We start from the raw sequence: 21,379 nt of genomic DNA on the forward strand, positions 1-21,379 counted from the left end.
ATATTTGAAAAAACATTCCTGAACCATTTTCTAGCCATTTTGGAACTTATATTTATATCGGATGCAACTCTTTTCCTAGTGGAATGTAGGTTAATGTTAAGTTGAGTTTAGTAATCGGTGTATCCTTGGCTTTTTTTCGTTAAGTGAAAGATTAGAAAAACACAAATAATTTTAAGAATGCAAATTACTAACCAGTTAGATACATGTAAGTGTTCCATTATGTTTAAAATTCACAATGGACTCATAATATTGTAAATAAAAGTTCCGACTGGCAATCCTCTTTGGAGAGAAATAATAATACGTCAAATGCAATTTTCTCCACATTCACTTTTTGTACCTTGTACAACCAAGTTACTTAAACTGACAGATTGTCACTGTCATGGCGTAATTTGCTTCGGCTGGGTTGTTAAATTTTAGTTTTTCGATTTGTGTTCATAAAGTTTCATCTTAATAAAAGGATGAGTGATTTTTTAAAATCCGCAATGGGTTACTTCAACTCCGGACCCAATGGCGAATCCGACAATGAATTTGTCGGCCAAACTGTCGAGATTGGTTCCATAAAACTACGAATCAAAAGAGTTATTGCCGAAGGTAATAAAACACAAAAAGAAAAAAACAATTCTTTTCTTTTTCCTCACTTCTTATGTGTTGTATGTTTTTTTTTTCTTTTTTGTATATTACCTACTATTTTCGTTCTGCCTGGGTTAATCATCGTTCTGCCTGCGATTCATCCATCTATCCACAAAATAAACTAAAACCAAAAAAAACTACATTCTGAGGGTTTTCTTTGTTTGCAGTCATTTTTGTTTGACTCTGGCCAAGGAGGCTTTCACCTTTGGCCAAAATGGTTTTGGTCTTGGTCTTTTGAATGAGTCTACTTCCGTCTGAGTCTAGGTTCGTCTGAGCCCGTGTCCGTGTTCGTCTGTGTCTCAAATAGTGTGAAGCTTTTCCTTCATCGTTTCTTCATTCATTATGTTGAAAGATCTGAGTACCTTCTATCCTTTGTTATAAATCAATAAAACAAAAACATAGTCAGCTGGTTTTGCTGGATTAGAAATTGATTTTTATGATTTGTATCTATTTTTTGGTTGTTTTTTTCATTGCTGCTGCTGTTGCTGTTTTTGGTGCATGGATGGAATTATTGTGTAGGTGGTTTCGCATTCGTCTATGTGGCACAAGACGTCGTAAGCGGAAAAGAATACGCCCTCAAAAGACTTATTGGCGCTGATAAGCAAGCTTGCAGCAACATTATCAACGAGATAAATATACACAAACAACTGTCGGGACATCCGAATGTCGTGGCATTCATTGGTGCAACGTTTATTGATAAAACAAATGGTCCACATGGCAGGGCTGAATATTTGTTACTTACAGAACTTTGTAAAGGTATGTAAACCTAATGTTGTTCTTTGACTAGCTGACCGATGTTTCTATTCTAATTTATTTTTAACTTGTCGATACAGGTGGCTCATTGGTTGATTGCATGGGGACTGCTTTGGATCCAGCTGTGGTGCTTAGGGTGTTCTATCAGGCGACAAAGGCAGTCGGGCATTTGCATGCTCAAAGTCCTCCCATCACACATCGGGATATTAAAGTTTGTTTTTTTAACTTCTCTCTTTCATTTCCGGTGAACTTGATAAACTTATTTTTGTTTTGGTTTGCAGATAGAAAATTTCCTACTGGGTAACGACAATCAGTTAAAATTATGTGATTTTGGTTCGGCAACGGTTCAGATATTCGAACCGAATGTTGAATGGGGTGTCCAGCAGAGGAATGTGCTGGAAGATCAGGTAAGTGATGCTAAACTCTTGTACTTAAGTTTTACTTCATTGTTTTTGTGTGATTTAGGCGTGAAAGTTAGATTTAGAAGTCAAGAGAAAGACTGAAAAAATGGTTACATAATTAATAAATTTGTTTATAACTATAAAAAATGATTAACGACATCAATTAGGTCTTCAGGTACACTCAAAACCAAAGTTCATCTTGTGCTCATTCATTCTTTTAGTGGGCGATGCTAAAAAGTGCATCAGATGCAAACAATGATTTATCAAAACAGAAAGAGGAATGAAAACAAAACTTTCAAGGGAAAGTTACAATCTTAAATGTTGTTGCAAAAAAAATAGTGGGTGTATTTTCGAAGGGTCAAACAAAGCCAAATAGGACAATATCATAGGCTCTGGTGGAGTAGAAAACAGTTATGCCAATTGTTAGCCTATTGAATCCTGAGTCTTTCTTTTGGGCTCAATGAAACAAATTGGAGTTTCTTATAAAACGTGAAAGACTAATATTAATATTTGTGTGTTTGAGATCCTTAAGATTATTAAAGAAGGATTTGCCTAGGCCTTTCTTCATTTTGACAATAAGGCGATGACGAACCGAATTCCGCTGTAAGGGAGATAGAACCGCTCAACCTAAGCGACGCAGATAAACAATTCAGCCTACCCGACCTTGACGAAGGGAAGATAGCTTTATCTAAACTTAAGTCAAACAAAGCTGCTGGAGCTGACGGCATGGCTGCCGAACTTTTCAAAGCAGCAGGCGATGACTTGGTAGGGAGCATACCCGATGAGTTTAATCTCAGCATAGTTTGCCCAAAACATACAAAAAGAGACCCTCTAAATTGCGCCAGCTACAGATGCATTAGTCTCCTTAACATTGCATATCAGATCCTTTATGCCGTATTATGTGAACGTCTGAAGCCGTTCGTCAACAACCTGATAAGTCCTTATCAGTGTGGCTTCAGACCAGGAAAGTCCACTATCGACCAAATATTCACACTACGGCAGATCTTGGAAAAACCCAGGAATTTCAAACCGATACCCACCATCTCTTTATCGATTTTAAAACCGCGTATGACAGCATCTATAACGAAGAGCTCTACAGAGCAATGTCTAGTTTTGGCATCCCTGTCAAACTTATTCGTTTGTGCAGAATGACGATAGAGAATGCACGCTGCTCTATCGGAAAAGATCTTAGACAAGGCGATGCACTGTCATGCGACTTCCTTAATATCGTTCTGGAAAGAATTGTATAAAATACAACCCTTAACACTAGAGGCACAATCTTCCACAGGTCCATCCAATTACTGGGATACGTAGATGATATTGACATAATTGGAAGATCAACGCATGATGTGGAGCGTTTTTGAGCATTGCGACGGAAGCGAAGAAGATGGGTTTAGTGGTCAATGAGGGCAAGACCAAGTATATTCTGTCATCAAGAAATTACATTGAACAACGACGTCTTGGACAAAACGTCACCATGGACAGCTATAATTTCTAGGTAGTGAAGGACTTTGTCTATAAACACAAACAACGACAACAGCTCTGAAATCAAACGAAGCACAACTTTTGCAAATCGCTGTTTCCTTGGACTTAGAAGGCAATTGAGAAGTAAAGTTTCTTCTCGAGCATCTAAAATCATCTTCCCGGTTCTCATTTATGGCGCTGAGGCCTGGACCCTGTCAAAGAAAGATGAGAGCGTCTTAGGATGCTTCGAGAGAAAAATTCTTCGGGTGATTTTTGGTCCCGTATGCATAGATGGAGAATAAAGGAGAAGATATAACGACGGACTGTACGGGCTGTACAGCGACACTGACCTAGGTAGCAGAATGAAAGTCCAAAGGCTTACATGGCTGGGTCATATAGAGCGAATAGACATCAACGCTCCAGCCCGGAAGGTCTTCGCATCTCATCCCGAGGGACGGCGCAGTAGAGGAAGACCGCGACTCAGGTGGCGCACTCAGCTGGGTGAAGACCTCAACCAACTTGGCGTGCGAAACTAGAGACATCTAGCTAGGGACCGAGATGGCTGGAGACGCATGTTGGTTGAGGCACAGCTCTGCCCCGGACTTTAGCGCCACCTCAACAACAACAACAAGACCTTTCTTCATTAAGCTAGAGCAGGACATGTACAGAGGAGGTGAAGAACTGTTTCCACCTTTTCGTCATTCATACAGAGTCTTCAAATATCATTTCGGAATACGCCTAGCCGCATAAGCTTTCCTGTTAAGCAGTGGTTATCGAGTTTATATGCAATCTTCTTTGAGATTTTAAGCACCTTAAGCCCTTTAAATCTAGAGTAGGCCAGATACCTTTTTATGGCCTGACAGGTGGTATATGTATATTATTATTATTGTCTTAGCAAAAGATTACACGGAGTGATTGGTATGCCAGTATTACGTGGTAGAATAGCTTGTAATGTACCATTCGTGACGAGTTCATATGCCTTACAGTTTTCTGGAATGTCTGTATGGGCAAGCACCCAGCGAGATGAATGTTAAATTGTTGTGCCATCTCATCTAGAGACGAACGACAGTTTTGGACTCTTTTAGAGTTTGTAGAGACAGGGTCTAAAGATTCTGGACCGTCTGAGAAAAACCGGTTATCGGATGTTAATGTCACATTCTCCGTTATCTTTTATCGCTTCTGCCTGAAACACTGTACAGTGATTGGGAAGATGGAATGAAAGACTTAGTTTAAGTCGTTCTGAGTACACGCCTCAAACAAGTTTCACTTAACTGTTACGTTGACATATTCGATTAATTATTTACATCCTTTTTTTCGTATGTTGACTACTAATGAACGACAGCGTTTGATAAGCTCATTGAATTCCAACCTTGACATCTATATTTTTATAAAAATATTGCTGAAAAAATTCAACAGTAATACATTAACTACAAGGAATGCTTATCAGTCTACACTTGAGCCCTTCTTCGCCGTGTTGTTAAATTCTGAGATTCAAAAACCAATGCGCATCAGTATCTCCCTTTTAGTCCAAAACCTCTTTTCTTATTACTTGTAATTTGTTTAAACAATATAATTGTATTCATTTCTAATGGAGTGCGCGCTCAATATAATAAAAACAAAAATTTGAAAGTTTTTTCTTTATAAAAAAAATGTCTTGTTCATTAATTGTGCCAAAAAGCAATCGAAGCTGAGCAAAATCTCGTCATGGTGGTGGATTAAAATACCTTTACAATATATAGTCACACGGCATGGTTCAGCAGCAATCAATTTATGTCAGTTTAATGACTAATAAAATCATACAAAACTTATTAATGGTAGCCTGTTTCTTTATTATAACCGAATATCCTGTCATTTTCTACTTGAGAAACTTATTGCGGCTAATTAGAAATAGTTTATAGGCATTTGGTTACTTTTTTTCTTTTGAAAAACCAATAAAAACTTTTAAATTATTTTCCATTATAACTACGTAAACTATCAACTATCAACACGTAGACTCTCTGACGTCACCAATAAATCAAAATGTTCTCTAACAACGCACCGCCAACGTTCACAATGTCAATGCATAAAACGTTCACTGTCCCAAAATGCCATGACGCATTCGGAAAAACCGCCAAAAAACTTGTATAAATAAACTTAGTACATACAGTGATAAAAAATAATAGAAACAAGCTTCGTGTTCATTCTTTTTAACACATAAAAAGGTATTTGTGAAGAGCAGGAAAATAAAAACTACACTAATAGATTTTTAATAATATATTGCTTAAACGCAACAATTTTTTAAATATAATAATGGGAAATAATGATAAAAAGTAGATTTCTGAATATTATGTTGTTGCATCCTGGAAAAAATAATAGAAACAGAATAAGAATGGTACTCTTTTGTAGAGAGAAAATAACTTAACGGTAAAAGTATTTCAAATTCTTTCTATTAATAACTTCCTCCACTGTTCGCCCCATCGAATTCACCAATCTGACAAATGGCTCTACGGGTATGGAGTACAATTCGCTTTAAATTTTCGAAAACAACTCGTCTTTCTTTTTGGTTATACAATCTCCGATCCTTCGCTTTAGGATGCCCCACAAGTGCTCAATTGGGTTTAGGTCGAGGGATTGTGATGTCCATTCCATAACATTGATTTTGTTTTGTTGTAAGTATTTGTTAGCCAATTTAGAGATTAATTAATTTATTTATTTTCGTCTTTCAAGTAACATGACTTTATGGAGACTACAATTAAATCAAATAATAATAAGATTTATAACATATGAGTTCAATACAATTTATTTAAAATAATACAGTTTATAACAAATTTAATAAATTTATCTTAATATCTTACCTACTATTAATAAAATCAATTAAAAAATCAAATTCATTAAAAGCAATACATGAACCAGTAATTGGATTGTGCTTGGCATAGTTTGTACTATGAAAAGGAATATGTAAAAAATTTCCATCTCTAGGTCGCAAACTACGAAAAGGTACGTTAATATTAAACATTGATAGCAAAGTAGAACAATCTATGTTAGAATTCAAAACATCGAAAGCAAAGAGTATCGAATATAGCTTTCTTCTCTGTACTAAAGGTTTTAAATTAATTAATTTACACTTGGTCTCTTAAGATGGAATATCTGAGTTTCTAAAAGCCAAAGGTGAATTTGGTAAATCTATTCTGAACTTTTTCAAAGGATTCCATATAATGCAACAATACTCAAGCAAAGGTCTGACAAGGGATAAATAAAGGGTTTTAAAAGTATATGGATCTTTAAAAGACTTACAACTTCTAGATATAAAACCCAACATCGCGTTAGTTCTAAAAATATCGTGGTCCATTTGAAGTGAAACACTCATTTTTTAGTCAAAGATACCTGCAAGATCTTTTTGTCTCGATAACCTTTGTAATGGATGATTATCAATTTTATAATTGAAACTAAATGGATGTAGTATCTTAAAAAAACACCAATTAACAATGCAGTCAATATCAGTTTGAATTTTACTGGCATCTAATTGAGATATTACACAGCTAAAAATCTTGAGATCATCGGCATATAAGAGACACTTTGCATAAGAAATATAAAATTTATATTTTTTAAATAATTAATTAATCTGACCACAAACCTGGCTAAATCATCACAAAATTAATTGTGAATTTAATTAATCATTAATAAAAAGAATAAAAAGGAGTGGCCCAAGGTGGCTGCCTTGAGGAACACCTGAAAAGTTTACTATTTTATTTGATGAAACGTCATCAATTTTAACATATTGACTACGTCCAACCAATCTCGCTCAATACTTTCCACATTTGGGAATAAATGAGGTGTTGTATGTCCTTTCTAGACGACAGCATGTACTTTGTTTTGCCCTCATTAACCGTTAAACCCATTTTTGCCGCCTCTGCCTCAATACTCACAAAAGCCCCATTGACATCACGCTGAGTTCTTTCGATTATGTCAATGTATCAGCATATGCCAGTAATTGGACAGACTCTTGAAAAATAGTTCCTCTAGTGTTGACGTGTGAGCTCTGCACTATTCTTTCAAGCACGATGTTAAAAAATCACATGATAGTGCATCACCTTGTCTAAAACCTTTTTTGACATCGAAAGGTTCTGTTAAGTTGTTTCCAACCTTTATGGAGCAGCGTGAATTCTCCATGGTCATCCTGCACAAACGGACGAGTTTAGCAGAGATGCCAAAACTAGACATGGCTCTATACAGCTCGTCCCTGTAGATGCTGTCATATGCTGCCTTGAAATCGATGAAAAGATGGTGGGTGTCGATTTGGTGTTCCTGGGTTTTTTCCAGGATCTGCTGCAATGTGAATATTTGATCGACTGTGTACTTTCCTGGTCTAAAACCACACTGATAAGGACCTATCAGGTTGTTGACGATGGGCTTTAGACGTTCACATTACGGCAGAGAAAATTTTGCAACCGATGTTAAGTAGACTGATTCCATTATAGTTGGTGCAGTTGTTGAGGGTCTCTTTTTTCAGGATCGGGCAAACAATACTGAGGGTCCATTTATCGGGCATGCTTTCTTCCGACCATATCTTACAAATAAGTTGGTGCATGCTCCTAAACAACTTATCACCAGCTGCTTTAAAGAGCTCGGCATTCAAGTCATCCGCTCCAGCGGCTTTATTAGACTGGATATGTCAATCTTTACTTCGTCTAAGTCGGGAGGACGGGATTGTTGGCTTTCGTCGTCTACGTTGAATGGATCATCCTGCCTGACAGCGGAATTCAGTTTGTCGTCACCGTTATACAGTCTGCAGAAGTTGTCCTTCCTTGTTGGTGGCTATTTGAAACCCAGCACATCAGTTTTCGATACATTGTGTTGGCGGCAGAGAACTTCGAGAGAGGTTACTTGTAACTCGGTCGGAAAAGGATTTCGCGATCTCTGGCGATTGTACCCGTTCGACGTTGTACCTTCTCCTAGCACCTCCCTGTTTTGGCTTGGAAAGTTCGTACATCCATGATGCTGGAAGCGTGTCTGGCGTCGATCGCAATATGGTCAATCTGGTTGACGGTAGATTGATCTGGAGAAGTCCAAGTACCTTTGTGGGTGTTGAGGTGTGGAAAACGCGCATTGGCTACCATGACGTTTCACCCCCCAGCAAAATCTATGAGCCTGAATCCGTTGTCGGAAGTGTTGTCGTGCAGGCTGTTCTTCCCGATGATTCCACCAAAGATGTCTTCCCTTCCTAGCTTGGCATTAAAATCGCCATATGTTTTGTCTAGGAGCTCGAAGAACATATCTTTAGTGTTGTCGTCTTTCTCTTTGTTATTTGTTATGAGGCGCTCATTGATGCACCTATAGCTCAAGACTTCTTGCCTAAGTCTGGCTCCAATGACGAAGCCGCATCCAAATAAGCGCTGTTGGTTTTCGTGGTAGCAGTCACCATAGTAAATATCGCAGTTTTTCATCCTCTTTTTGCCCGGCCCCTCCCATCGTATTTCCTGGATGGCGGTTATATCTGCTTTATATCGTTCTAGGGCCTCCGCTAATTCTTCGGCCGACGTGGTCTGTTAAGGGACCTAACATTCCACGTACATATCCGAAGTTCGTTGTCCTTTATTAGTTTGCGTTGGTTGTCAACAGTAAATACGTCCGTATCCGAGGCATCTCGGGAATTCCTCTGCTGCCGTCTGGATAAGGAGAGGTGCCGCTTGTGTCCTCTTGAATGCACATGTCTATCATTTGAACATCAATATATATGACTGGAACACAAACCTTCAATCTCAACCTATGAGAAGTCACCCCTGATAGTTCTACTCTATGGGGTATGATGTTACTTGCTCCGTGTCCATAACGTTGTCTACTGAGATATATTTTGCTGGCTAACCATCTCATTAGTAGGAGCTAAAATTGCAGGTTATACTTTTTAATTCATCTGTGCTACAGAGAATTTGATAGAATTCATGACTCAACGTCATTTCTTAAGTCTCAAACTATCTCCTTACAAAATTTTATTTAAATCTGTTCAGTAGTTTAGGCGTAAAAGCGATCGGTCCACCTGAATTTTTCCATGGGAAAACGTCATTTTCACGGAGTAAAAAGTAGCCTATGTCCTTTCTCGGGTATCTTGAAATTTGGTTCAGTAGTTTAGGCGTGATTGAGTAACAGACAGACAAAGTTACTTTCGCATTTATAATATTAGTATGATATGTCAACTTAATTTCCATATTGTGCGGTGCTATAAAATTACATTTAAAATATGCGTTGATTCTACCCTTTCAATGTTGGACACAGTCATTGCGATCTATCAAAATGTCTTGTTGGAAAATATTTTTAGAAGCAAATACACTATTTATAATGACATACTGTAACATACTGTTGGGATGATTCTCGCTCAATACTTTAGATCCTTAGAGCATGATATTTTATTTACAGTAGTTTCTATGTAACACCAATAGTGTTCTTAGCATTGACAAGACTCAGCTTGAAATGTTTTTACATGCATAGGTTTCTTGTAGGCCAAACTTGAAGATATTTAAATTCCTTGACAACATCTTTCTATATATATTCCTGGTTGTACGACCTACCCTCATTTAAATAATTTTATCCTTCACCATTTCATAATTTTTGATTTATAAATGTTTACATTGCGACTTCGTGGATTGCATTACCCTTGTAATTGATAAATCACCAGCTGTAGAAATTCAGATGAATATGCAAACAAAACTATATCATCCTCAAAGAACAAATCAAAGGATTTGTATATTGACGCTTTTTTAGTCCACTGCATGCCTAGGAAAGTCAAATACTCTCGAAACTTCATACATCCATAACATGGTTAGACGCCGCATTAAGCTTGTTTATCAACTCTGAAGTTTCATATTTTTAAAACTCAGAAGCTGTATAGGCCGAAAGAAAAAATTTCTCATCAAAATGCCTGGCCTTATTAAAAAGTTTAAGCTCTTTCTCGGAGACCACCACTGTGACGCTACAACTATTTAGCCATCTTACTAAATTTATATGGTATCAGAACAGACCAACACAATAAAAAATCTAAACTTTTACATTTACAGCTCACCACGGTCACTACACCGATGTACAGATCTCCAGAAATGCTAGACACCTGGAATAATTATGTGATTGGTCCCAAATTGGATATCTGGGCGCTAGGATGTGTACTCTATTGTTTGTGTTTCCAAAAACATCCCTTTGAAGATTCAGCTAAGCTTCGAATCACAAATGGAAATTATATAATGCCATCAGATTCCAGATTCAATTGTTTTCATGATGTTATAAAAGGATGCCTAACAGTGGACCCATCAAATAGATTCAACGTTTCCACAATCCTTGATCGTCTTGCAGCGATATCTGAGACTAAAAATTGGCCATTGAAGGGATCAATTGAATTGATTGTAATTATTTATTTATCGATAACTAAGTCATAATATCTTATTCCTTTGTATAATTTGTTACTTTGCAGGGCAAACCAATAGTAACACCACCAAGTGGTTCGCCGGAACATAGCCCGGCAACAACAAATGGACCTGTTCCGTCTCCTTTACCGACGCGACCTCCACCACCAAGACCTACTAACTCTCCCAATCTATCCGCTTACTCAGACAACAGTACCTCAGATAGTTTTGCCCAGCAACCGCAACAACAACAGCAACGTCCAGCAAGACCACCTCCAGTTGCAAACAACATACCGTACAACTATCCTGGTCAAAATCAAGCCCAAGCACCCATCGCTGCTGGTGGCGCACAAACTGGAAGTCTGTTCTCTTCGATTCGAGGTGGTGCCGGAAGTTTCTTAAAGAATCTCAAGGACACCTCGTCAAAAGTCATGCAAACCATGCAACAGACAATTGCCCGAGTTGACATCGACATAAGTTACATAACATCGCGAATCCTGGTGATGCCATGTCCTTCTGAAGGATTTGAATCGGCCTACAAAACCAACAACATCGAGGACGTGCGATTGTCTATCGAAAGCCGTTATCCACCAGCGAAAGTGAGTGTCTATAATTTCGGTAACCGAAACTGCCCACGTCTGCCGCCACCAGTTCGGACTGTCGAGGCAGGTTCCATATACACGTGTCCTCAATCGAAGGCTCCACACTTGCACGGAATGTTTTCTGTTGCTGAAGACATGTACGGCTTCCTGACTGCCGATCCCAAAAGTATTGTAATCATTCAGACAAGTGATAGCGGTGGCTGCAGTGCAGCGACCATGGTGTGTGCCCTGCTCATGTACAGTGGACTCATCCATGAACCCGAAGATGCCGTACAGGTGTTTGCTGTCAAACGACATCCGATAAATCTGAGGCCGTCGGAGTTCCGTTATTTGTACTATTTGGGTGATATTCTGAGGACAACGCCACTTCTGCCGCATTACAAAACCTTGAACGTGGTTTCGCTGGTGTGCCAGCCAGTTCCACGAATGACTAAAGCTCGTGACGGTTGTCGAATGTACATCGAAGTTTACTGCAATGAAAGGCTCCTAATGAATACAGTGCAAGATTATGAGAAAATGAAGTAAGATTAAAGGTTTCTTTCAACGCGAGATGTATAACTGTTTGTTTTTAGGTTATATTTGTCTGGACCGGGTAAAATTGTGTTACCCATCAATCTGACGGTTTGTGGAGATCTTACAGTGGTCTTGTATCATGCACGAAATGCCCTCAAAGGAATGGGTCGTCCACAGGGCTTGAAAATATGTCAATTACAATTAAACACTGGCTTCATACCCGAACAGGAAACCCTCATTACTTTCACAACCAACGATCTGGATGAATTACCTGACCAGGAACACGTTCCATCTAACTTCACAGTGTCTCTTTCGATTGTCGTTACCGATTCCGAAAGTCGCCCATCCAAAAATCCCCCTTGGCTTCCGGCTAAGCCAAAACGGAATCCAATTAATCTTTTTAGTTCACAATTGGAATACGTTGAAATGGTTGACAATTTTGGTAATTTAAAGATCCCGAAAAAAAAAACTCTAAGAGGGTATAAATAACATTTCTACTTTTTCAGTGACTAAACCAACAGGCGGATCTGAACCTGAACGTCATCGTCAGCAACCACCAACAAGGCCAGCGCCACCTGTTCCCCATATAGCGACCACAAGAAACTCTGATGGAGATGTGTCGGAGCATTCACACGAAGCACCCTTAGTGATGCCAGATGTTACAGAAAACATCAGCGAGCGTCCTTTTGCAAGCCACTCGCCAGCTCCTCCAATAGATTTACTTAATCTGGGAAGCCAATCGATGTCTCAAGATCCATCAACATCTCAAAGTCAGCCTCACAATGCATCGTCAAAGGAGGCTAGCTTTGATTTGTTGGGATCATTTGATTCAGGTGATTTGCGTTCAGCTCCAATTCCAGATATTTTAGGTAAGTGACATCACTTTTTTTTTAAAAAAAAAGTTAAACATTTTCTTTATGAAGATAACACTCAACCAAAATCAGCTGCAGGATTGGACGATATATTTGGTTCGATAAGTGCTCCGGCAACTTCTGCACCAGGAGGAGAATTTAATTTAGACTTTAACGCTTTTGCATCGGCGACACCAGCAGCTCCCAGAGTGGCCGCTACTTCGGTTCCAATGAGTTTTCCAAGATCACCCGCAACTTCGGCTGCAACACCTTCATTCACTTCGACTGGCGGCGGTGGTTCTAGTCAAGTGCCTAGCAAAGAAACATCACCACAGCAGGTTGGTTCAAGAGTTCTTCCAAAATGAATGTATCTTCAATTTTTGTTTCCATTTCCTAGCCGAAGGATCCTTTTGCGGACATAGCAAATTTAGCTTCTGGATTAAACATAAACTTCAATCCCAATACTCTTAGTAATAGTAAAACACCTGGTACCACGCCAGTGGCAAATAGTCCCTACACCACTCAATTTTCAAGTCCTACTCACAGTTATGCACGTAACAACAGCACTAATGCAACAACTGGAATAGTACCACCACCGCAGGTGAATCTTTCGACACCCTCACCATCACATAACATCAAATCACCCCTCAATGGCAGTGTTGGAGTACAATTCCCAAGTCAGCCTATTCCTACTGCGACGCCATCACCATCAACACAACCGCCACAACCAACATCGGCGACGAACAACAGACCCGACTATAGTCGGTCACACTTTGAGCCTAAAACTCCAGCTGGCGCTGCTGGTGGAACACCCAAAAATGCAGACATATTTGCAGATATTCTGGGAGAGCAGGGTTACAAATTCGGAAGCAAAACACAGCATGGACCGAGGTCTATCAATGAAATGCGAAAAGAAGAACTCGTCAAGGATATGGATCCAGATAAATTAAAAATTATGGAATGGGTTAGTATCAATAATTTAAAGTGGTTAACTTGGTACTTGAGTGTCATTCATTTTTGTTTGTTCTCTTTAACTTTTTTTTAGACGGAAGGAAAGAAAAATAACATACGTGCTTTATTGTGTTCAATGCATACTGTGTTATGGACAGACTGCAAGTGGAAAAAGTGTGAAATGTCAACCCTCATCACACCGGTCGATGTGAAAAAGGCTTACCGAAGGGCTTGTCTGGCTGTGCATCCGGATAAAGTGAGTACACACAAATTAGTTCATGGGCATGATTCATGAAAGTCAGTTGGGGGTTCTGCTGATGGAGATAAATCGATTTTTTCATGATTTGAGGAAGTATTCTCTAACAATTAATTAAATAGAAATGAAGGAGGTTTTTTGTAACTAATAATTAAATATAAATGAAGGACATGATGATGGCTAAACGAGGTAGACTGAGAATCGATGGGGTAGACAACCCCAGAGTTGAGAGGGAAATAAATATGCTTCCATGTAAAGCAAAAAAAAAAATTAAATAACCGATAGGGGTATATGGCACACACCCACCAGTCTAAACCTGGCAACCTTCCAATAGGGCCAGGAGAAATATAGGAAACTCATTTTTTAAGAAACTTGGTAATGGTCTCTCATTATATTAGCACCTCAAGGGCAAATTTTAGCTAAGCAAATCATTCACAAATTGTCAACCTTATTAATACCTTTGATAAAGTATTATATTTATTAAAAACGTTAAATGTTTACGTTGAGTTAGCCATGAGTATAGAGAATTTGTTAAATTTACTGGTTAATTGATTGATGGGGCCTCTAACGCCGTAGTTCGATCTGCTAAAACTATTTATAAGGGGTAAATTTCATCTTAAGCTAGTCTAATTTAGATTGAAATTCATTCGACAAAGAATATATGTGAATGAAATCGTTTCATTCAGTACACCATCTATAGAGTAGAACTGCAAATAATCTATGTGACCAGAAAGAATTGGGTGGTTTATCATGGGAAGCCTTTGAGTGTATTGAGGTAATAAATGTCTGTCAGGCCAGGGAAACACCGAAGACAAAGTCTTAAAAATCTACGTTAAATATAAAGCCCAAAGCTATACCTGGAGCTGATGGTATACCCGATTTTTTCTTAAAAAATTGTGCTAAGTCCCTATGCTATCCTTTGTATTGCATATTTAATCAATCTCTATTTCTCAGGGTATATTTCTAAGTGAATGGAAAATATCTTATCTTGTGCCAATTCATAAATCTAGATCTAAAAATAAAATTGAGAACTATCGTGGTATTTCCAAGTTGTCTTCCATCCCTAAATTGTTTGAGAACCTGGTAAAAAATAAATTGGAATTCATAACCCGAGAGCATATTTCTGACCGACAACATGGCTTTGTTTCCGGTCATTCTACAATAACTAATTTAGCTCTCTTTTCTCAAATTATGCGTTAAATTCGTTTGAAAGTAAGAATCAAGTAGATGCGATATATACCGATTTCAATAAAGCTTTTGATTCGGTGGATCATTCCACTTTAATACACAAATTAAAACTTTATGGTTTACATTCTACTCTTCTTGATTGGCTGTCATCTTATCTTATGGGAAGATCTGAAAAAGTCATAATAAATAACACTTTTTCGAGATCTATCCAATGCAGCTCAGGTGTTCCTCAAGGAAGTCATTTGGGTCCGCTCCTCTTTAATATTTTTATAAATGATATAACTACAGTGATAAAATATTCTCAATACCTCCTTTACGCTGATGATTTGAAACTCTTCTTAAAAATCAATTGCCCCCATGATTGCAAGCTGTTACAGGACAACCTTAACCATGTCTCCGAATGGTGTAAACTAAATTGTTTAAAATTAAATATAAAAAAATGCAATGCTATCTCCTTCTATAGGTCCTATATCCACATTAGCTTTGACTACACGATCGATTCTAATGTACGAGTATTATCTTGCGTAGAAAACATAAAAGATTTAGGTGTTATATTGGACAAAAATTATTCCTTTAAAAGTCACATGGATTATGTAATGAGCTTACTCAACTGTAGGATTTATAAAACGTAATTGTGTTGATTTCAGTGATCCTTACGCATTACTATGCCTATATATATCTCTTGTGAGATCAATATTGGAATATGCAGATGTCATTTGGAATCCGGGTTTTAAGACCTGCTCTGATCGTTTAGAAAAGGTTCAGAGGCGGTTTACTAGATTCATATTTTATAAGATGAAGTGGACTTCTATCCCAGATTATAAAGCAAGATGCCTTTTTCTAGGTATTAAGTCTCTTGAATCAAGAAGAAAAATTCATGGTATAATGCTTGTGGGGGATATTTTATGTTATCACGTACGTTGTCCATCTTTGCTTTTAATTGTACCAATTAATGTTCCGTCAAGAGCTTTGCGTGGTAGAAAATTTCTGTTTGAATATTTTCACAGAACAAGCTACGATATTAATGAGCCGATTTGTAGATCTATAAGGCAATTCAATGAAGTTTGTCAATTTATTGAATTAAGTAATTCTAGGGATTTGTTTAAGGCCAATTTACTTTTATTGTTTACTTTTTAATATAATTTTGTAATATTTAAATTTTTAAGATCAAATCTGTTAGCTTTAAGCTTGTAGATAAATAAATAAATAAATACTTTATATTCTATTGGAATCAAAGACGGATTTAAATCAGGGGGAGGGGTCACACGCTTATACTATAAACGAGTTTTTACTCACAGCTTAAAAATGTTCTTTAATGTTCTGTAAAGGAAGCTAACAACAATTAAATAACATGATGTGTATCTTAACCTTAAAATTACACATTTCAAGGGCCTCACCCAACAAACTTCTCCATCTAGCTCGGTCCCTAGCTAGATGTCTCCAAGTTTCCCGCTCCAAGTTAGGTGAGGTCACTTTCCACTTGTGCGCGCCACCTTATCCGCGGTCTTCCTCTACTGCGCTGTCCTGGAGCATTGGTTTCCATGTGACCCAGACATCTTAGTCGTTGGACTTTTACCATTCTGGCTAAGTCTACGTCGCGGTACAGTTCGTCGTTACATCTTCTCCTCCACTACCCTTCGATGTATACGGGACCGTAGATCACACGAAGAACTTTTCTCCCGAATCGACCCAAGGTGCTTTCATCCGCTTTTGTCATAGTCCATGCTTCTGCACCGTATTGCAGGACGGGGATGATAAGGGTCTTATATAGCAAAACTTTGGTCCCTCGAGAGATGACTTTACCACTCAATTGCTTTTTTAGTCCAAAGAAACAACGGTTAGCAAGAGAGCTGGTGTTGTTTTCTAAGTTTAAAGCGGAGCCTAGGTAGAAGAAGTCCTTGACTACCTCAAAGTTACGTCTGTCGATGGTGAGGTTTTGACCAAGACGTCGGTGTTGTATGTTCTTTCTTGACGACAGCATGTACTTTGTTTTGCCTTCATTAACCGTTAAACCCATTTTTGCTGCCTCTGCCTTAATACTCCCTGCCTTAATAGCCCCATTGACATCACGCTGAGTTCTTCCGATTATGTCAATGTCATCAGCATATGCCAGTAATTGGACAAACTTTTGAAAAATAGTGCCTCTAGTGTTGACGTGTGAGCTCTGCACTATTCTTTCAAGCATGATGTTAAAAAAATCACATGACAGCGCATCACCTTGTCTAAAACCTTTTTTGACATCGAAAGGTTCTGTTAAGTTGTTTCCAACCTTTATGGAGCAGCGTGAATTCTCCATGGTCATCCTGCACAAAAGGACGAGTTTGCAGGGATGCCAAAACTAGGCATGGCTCTATACAGTTCGTCCCTGTAGATGCTGTCATATGCGACCTTGAAATCGATGAAAGATGGTGGGTGTCGATTTGGTGTTCTTGAATGTGAATATTTGATCGACTGTGGACTGTCTTGGTCTAAAACCACACTGAAAATGACCTATCAGGTTGTTGTCGATGGGCTTTAGACGTTCACATATTACGGCAGAGAATATTTTGTAAGCGATGCTAAGACGACTGGTGGAGTTCAGAGGGCCTCCTTTTTCAGGATCAGGCAAACAATACTGAGGTTCCATTCATCGGGCATGCTTCCTTCCCATCATATCTTACAGATAAGTTGGCGCATGCTCCTAACCAACTTATCTCCAGTTGCTTTAAAGAGTTCGGCATTCAAGCCATCCGCTCCAGCGGCTTTATTAGACTTAAGCTTAGATATGGCAATCTTTACTTCGTCTAAGTCGGGAGGACGGGATTGTTGGCTTTCGTCGTCTGGATCATCCTGCCTGACAGCGGAATTCGGTTCATCGTCGTCGTTATCAGTCTGCAGAAGTGAGCCACCATATTCTCAGCATTGACTGCGGTTCCACTATGATGTTTCAACTTTCATCTTTGCAGCCTTCAGTTCGAGGTTTATGCATTTGTGAATTTCGTTTCACCTATTCATAAAACTTTCGAACTTCATTCCTGCTTCTGAACCTCTCAACATCTTCGACCGCACGCTTCTTCTGCTCATAGAGCTCGTGAGCAGCTCACGTCCTTTACTGCATTTACCCTGATCAAACCAAGGATTCCTTGTTGGTAACTGCTTCAAAGCCAGAACGTCATAGGCAGCTTCTCTGATTGCATCTTTTCAATGTTGCCGCTGGTTCTCGATACATTGTGTTAGCGGTAGAGAACTTCGAAAGAGGTTTCTTGTGGCTCGATCGGAGAAGGATTTGAAGATCACTTGGTATTGTAGCTGTTCGACGTTATAGCTTCTCCCAGCATTTAATTTTTTTGCCTTGAGTCTCAAAACCCGAAGTGTTGCTTTGGCTTCATCGAGGTTCGATTCGATGTTCATCGGAAATTTCGGACATCCATGATGCTGGAAATGTGTCTAGCTCCGATCGCAATAGGCTCAATCTGGTTGATTTAAGATTGGTCAGGGGAACTCCAAGTTCCTTTGTGGATGTTAAGGTATTTAAAACGCATACTGGTTACCATGACGTTACGCCCGCAGCGAAATCGATGAGCCCCAATCCTTTATCATAACTTAACTTGTACAGAATAATATATACCTTCATTAATAAGGTCCCTTGAAATTTCAAGACCCGTATTTTTGGGTACAAAATCCTAAGCTTAAAATTGTTGTAAGAGTTTATAATAATACGTTAAACTCGTTGCAAGCCTGACAGCTGTCATAATGCAGTAAACGTATATTAGGTGAATGGGTTCTATGTAAAGTTTTAATACACGTATTCCTTTAAAAAACATTACTTAATGTTTTAAAAGTCTGACTACATACTAATAATTTTTTTTTTTATTTTATTTTAGCACAACGGTACAGAAAATGAAGAAACTGCTAAACTGATTTTCATGGAGCTGAACAATGCTTGGAGTGATTTCGAAAATGATGCTACTCAACAAAATATGTTTAATTCATAAGCCTTAGTAGAAAAACCATTACCCATTAGGTATTGTATTTCTATTTTTGTTTTCTTTACAAACTCGTATCTATAAAAGAAAATCACTGTTATGAGAAATTTTGAAGAATTAAAATAAATCCTATCACTCAATATTTATAAATAAAATAATGCGATGCAGCGCCATACTGAGAGCAATTAAAGATGCTTTTTTTATTAAAACAAAAACAAAAGAAAAGAAAGAAAGAAATAAATAAATGTTATGTTGCCAGGACAGATTACTTAATTTCTAAATAAATATTTTATATGTACACGTACTTTTCCTTTTATATAAACAAATATAAAATATAAGCATACGGAAACATGCTAGGCTAGGAAATACAACAAACAAAACAAAAACAATATGTAAAAATAGTCTTTCCAGTTCATGTTCTGCATTTAAATTAATATATTATATACTTATAAATATTATAACAATAAGTTTAATCTATTGTTTTTTTCTTTTCTTCTTAAAATCAATATTTCATTTAGTGTGCTGTTTTTTCTTTTTAAATATTTCTATTTTGAGATTAGGAGATTTTTGATTTGCTTTGTTTTAGTTAAATTTTAATTTGTTTAAATTACTATATATAAGGATTATATAGAATTGAATTATGATGAAATAGAGACTGTTTAAGTTATTAATTATTTAATTCGTTCAATAAACAAAAAGAAAAACACACACAAAAATAAAATAAAAATATATTTATATACTGTCCACTGTTATTCGATAATAAAATAAATTAAAAGAAAACACAAGTTCTATTTATATACTTAAACAATGAATGCATTCATTATATTTATATATAAATAAACTAAACTAATTATTTTCTTAACAAAATTTTACTTCATAAAACAAACAATTATTATAAATTAGATAGTGAGTTAAATGTTATATTATTATTATTGAATTGAATTCATTCCAAAATTCCAAAAAAAAAAGAATAAATAAAATTAGAGATAAAAATCAAATAAAAATGTGCATAGAAATAAAAAGAAAAAAAAAAGAAAGGTATATATATTTAATATATAAAATATATTAATGCAATATTAATGTTATTAAAGCATATTCGTAAATACAAAATACAAAAATATAAATATATTTAAAATCAGAAGGAAGCAAAAATTATTTAAATAAAAATTAAAATAAAAAGAATAAAATAAAAATATATATTGACACACATAATTTTTGCTAAAGCTTTGTAAGTTAGGTTGAATTGTGGGCATTGCATTGATGTGCATGTATTGTATATATAATCTAAAAAAATATAATATATATATATATACATAAATGTTTATGTAACTGAAACATAGTTTAAATTGTTTTGGCGTTTTTTCTTTCTACTCTAAAATGGAATTCCGGATTTCTTTAAGAGGCCACATAAACAGTACTCACTTAAGTCCGTTGGGAACCCCTTGAGGGGCATAGAGCCTCTACTACGCCTACGCGCCATCGTGTACGGTTTCCGGAGATGTGTTTCAGCTCCCTCCAACTTTTGCCTGGTGACGCTGATTCCGCCTCTTCTTCCTTCTTGTGTTAGCGGATTCCACTGCATTGCTTTGCCTGCAATGCAGTCGTTACCTTTTCGAGGCGTATGTCCAATCCTTTTCCACTTACGCCTTTGTATTATAGAGTCTATATGCTGGTCTTTGATATACCGTTTGGCCAGAAAATCCTTAGGATGTTACAAAGACATCTATTCACGAAGGTTTGCAGTTTTCTTGTAATGGCTGAAGTAGCCTTCCAAGTGTTGCACCTATAAAGAAGCACAGATTCGACTTTCGTGCGAAACAGTCGTAGCTTTGTCCTTAAGCTGATAGAGTTATTCCCCCAAATTTTCGACAACATACCGAACGCCGCTTTTGCTTAGCCGATGCGACAGATGACGTCTTGTTGGGTCCCGCCTTCGATGGAGACGATGCTTCCAAGGTACTGAAAGCTCTCCACTTTTTCCACCGGTTGCGAGGAAACATTTATTTAAGAAGATCGGTCGGGTTCCAAGGCTGATCATTTTTGTTTTGCCGGAATTAATTTTCATCCCCACAACTTCTGCTTCTCTCTCCACACTTGTTGTCATTTGATGGAGATCCTTGATCCTATGAGAGAGTAAGCAAACATTGGCCGCTTAATCCAAGTGCTTTAAATATAATGTCAAAGTCCATTGGATCCCTCCGCTACCTGACAAAGCTGTGCGCAATACATCACTTATCACCAACAAAAACAATATTGGCGACAGAATACAGCCCTGTCTGACTCCGCTACGGATTTCAAAATCGTCTGAAAACCTATCATCGTGCAGGACGTGACATTTGGATCCATCATATGTTGCATTAATAATAACAATTAAATTTTCTGGGATGCCTCTCCTCGGTAAATCTAACCAGATATACTCCCTGTTAACGCTATTAAAA

The 21,379-nt window shown here is 37.6% G+C and overlaps 1 protein-coding gene across 1 annotated transcript; it reads left to right on the forward strand.

Moving 5' to 3' along the window:
- The first annotated feature begins 362 nt into the window (after positions 1-362).
- Positions 363-20,280, forward strand: LOC129939130 (cyclin-G-associated kinase). The gene is made up of 12 exons (XM_056047009.1): positions 363-591; positions 1,150-1,386; positions 1,464-1,594; positions 1,665-1,790; positions 10,277-10,615; positions 10,684-11,738; positions 11,790-12,172; positions 12,237-12,599; positions 12,654-12,919; positions 12,979-13,545; positions 13,627-13,788; positions 18,840-20,280. The coding sequence occupies exons 1-12, from the start codon at positions 459-461 to the stop codon at positions 18,948-18,950; spliced, it is 3,873 nt and encodes a 1,290-aa protein (XP_055902984.1). The 5' UTR covers positions 363-458; the 3' UTR covers positions 18,951-20,280.
- The last annotated feature ends 1,099 nt before the right edge of the window (positions 20,281-21,379 follow it).

This window comes from Eupeodes corollae, chromosome 1 (genome assembly GCF_945859685.1).
Source record: "Eupeodes corollae chromosome 1, idEupCoro1.1, whole genome shotgun sequence".
NCBI lineage: Eukaryota > Metazoa > Arthropoda > Insecta > Diptera > Syrphidae > Eupeodes > Eupeodes corollae.

What these genes read in the sequence shown, in the direction of transcription:
- LOC129939130 (XM_056047009.1), top strand. Translation starts at nt 459, where the DNA reads ATGAGTGATTTTTTAAAATCCGCAATGGGTTACTTCAACTCCGGACCC. An exon ending in TCCAATTCCAGATATTTTAG is followed by an intron (nt 12,600 to 12,653) that starts GTAAGTGACATC and finishes TTCTTTATGAAG; the next exon opens with ATAACACTCAACCAAAATCA. An exon ending in TGGCTGTGCATCCGGATAAA is followed by an intron (nt 13,789 to 18,839) that starts GTGAGTACACAC and finishes ATTTTATTTTAG; the next exon opens with CACAACGGTACAGAAAATGA.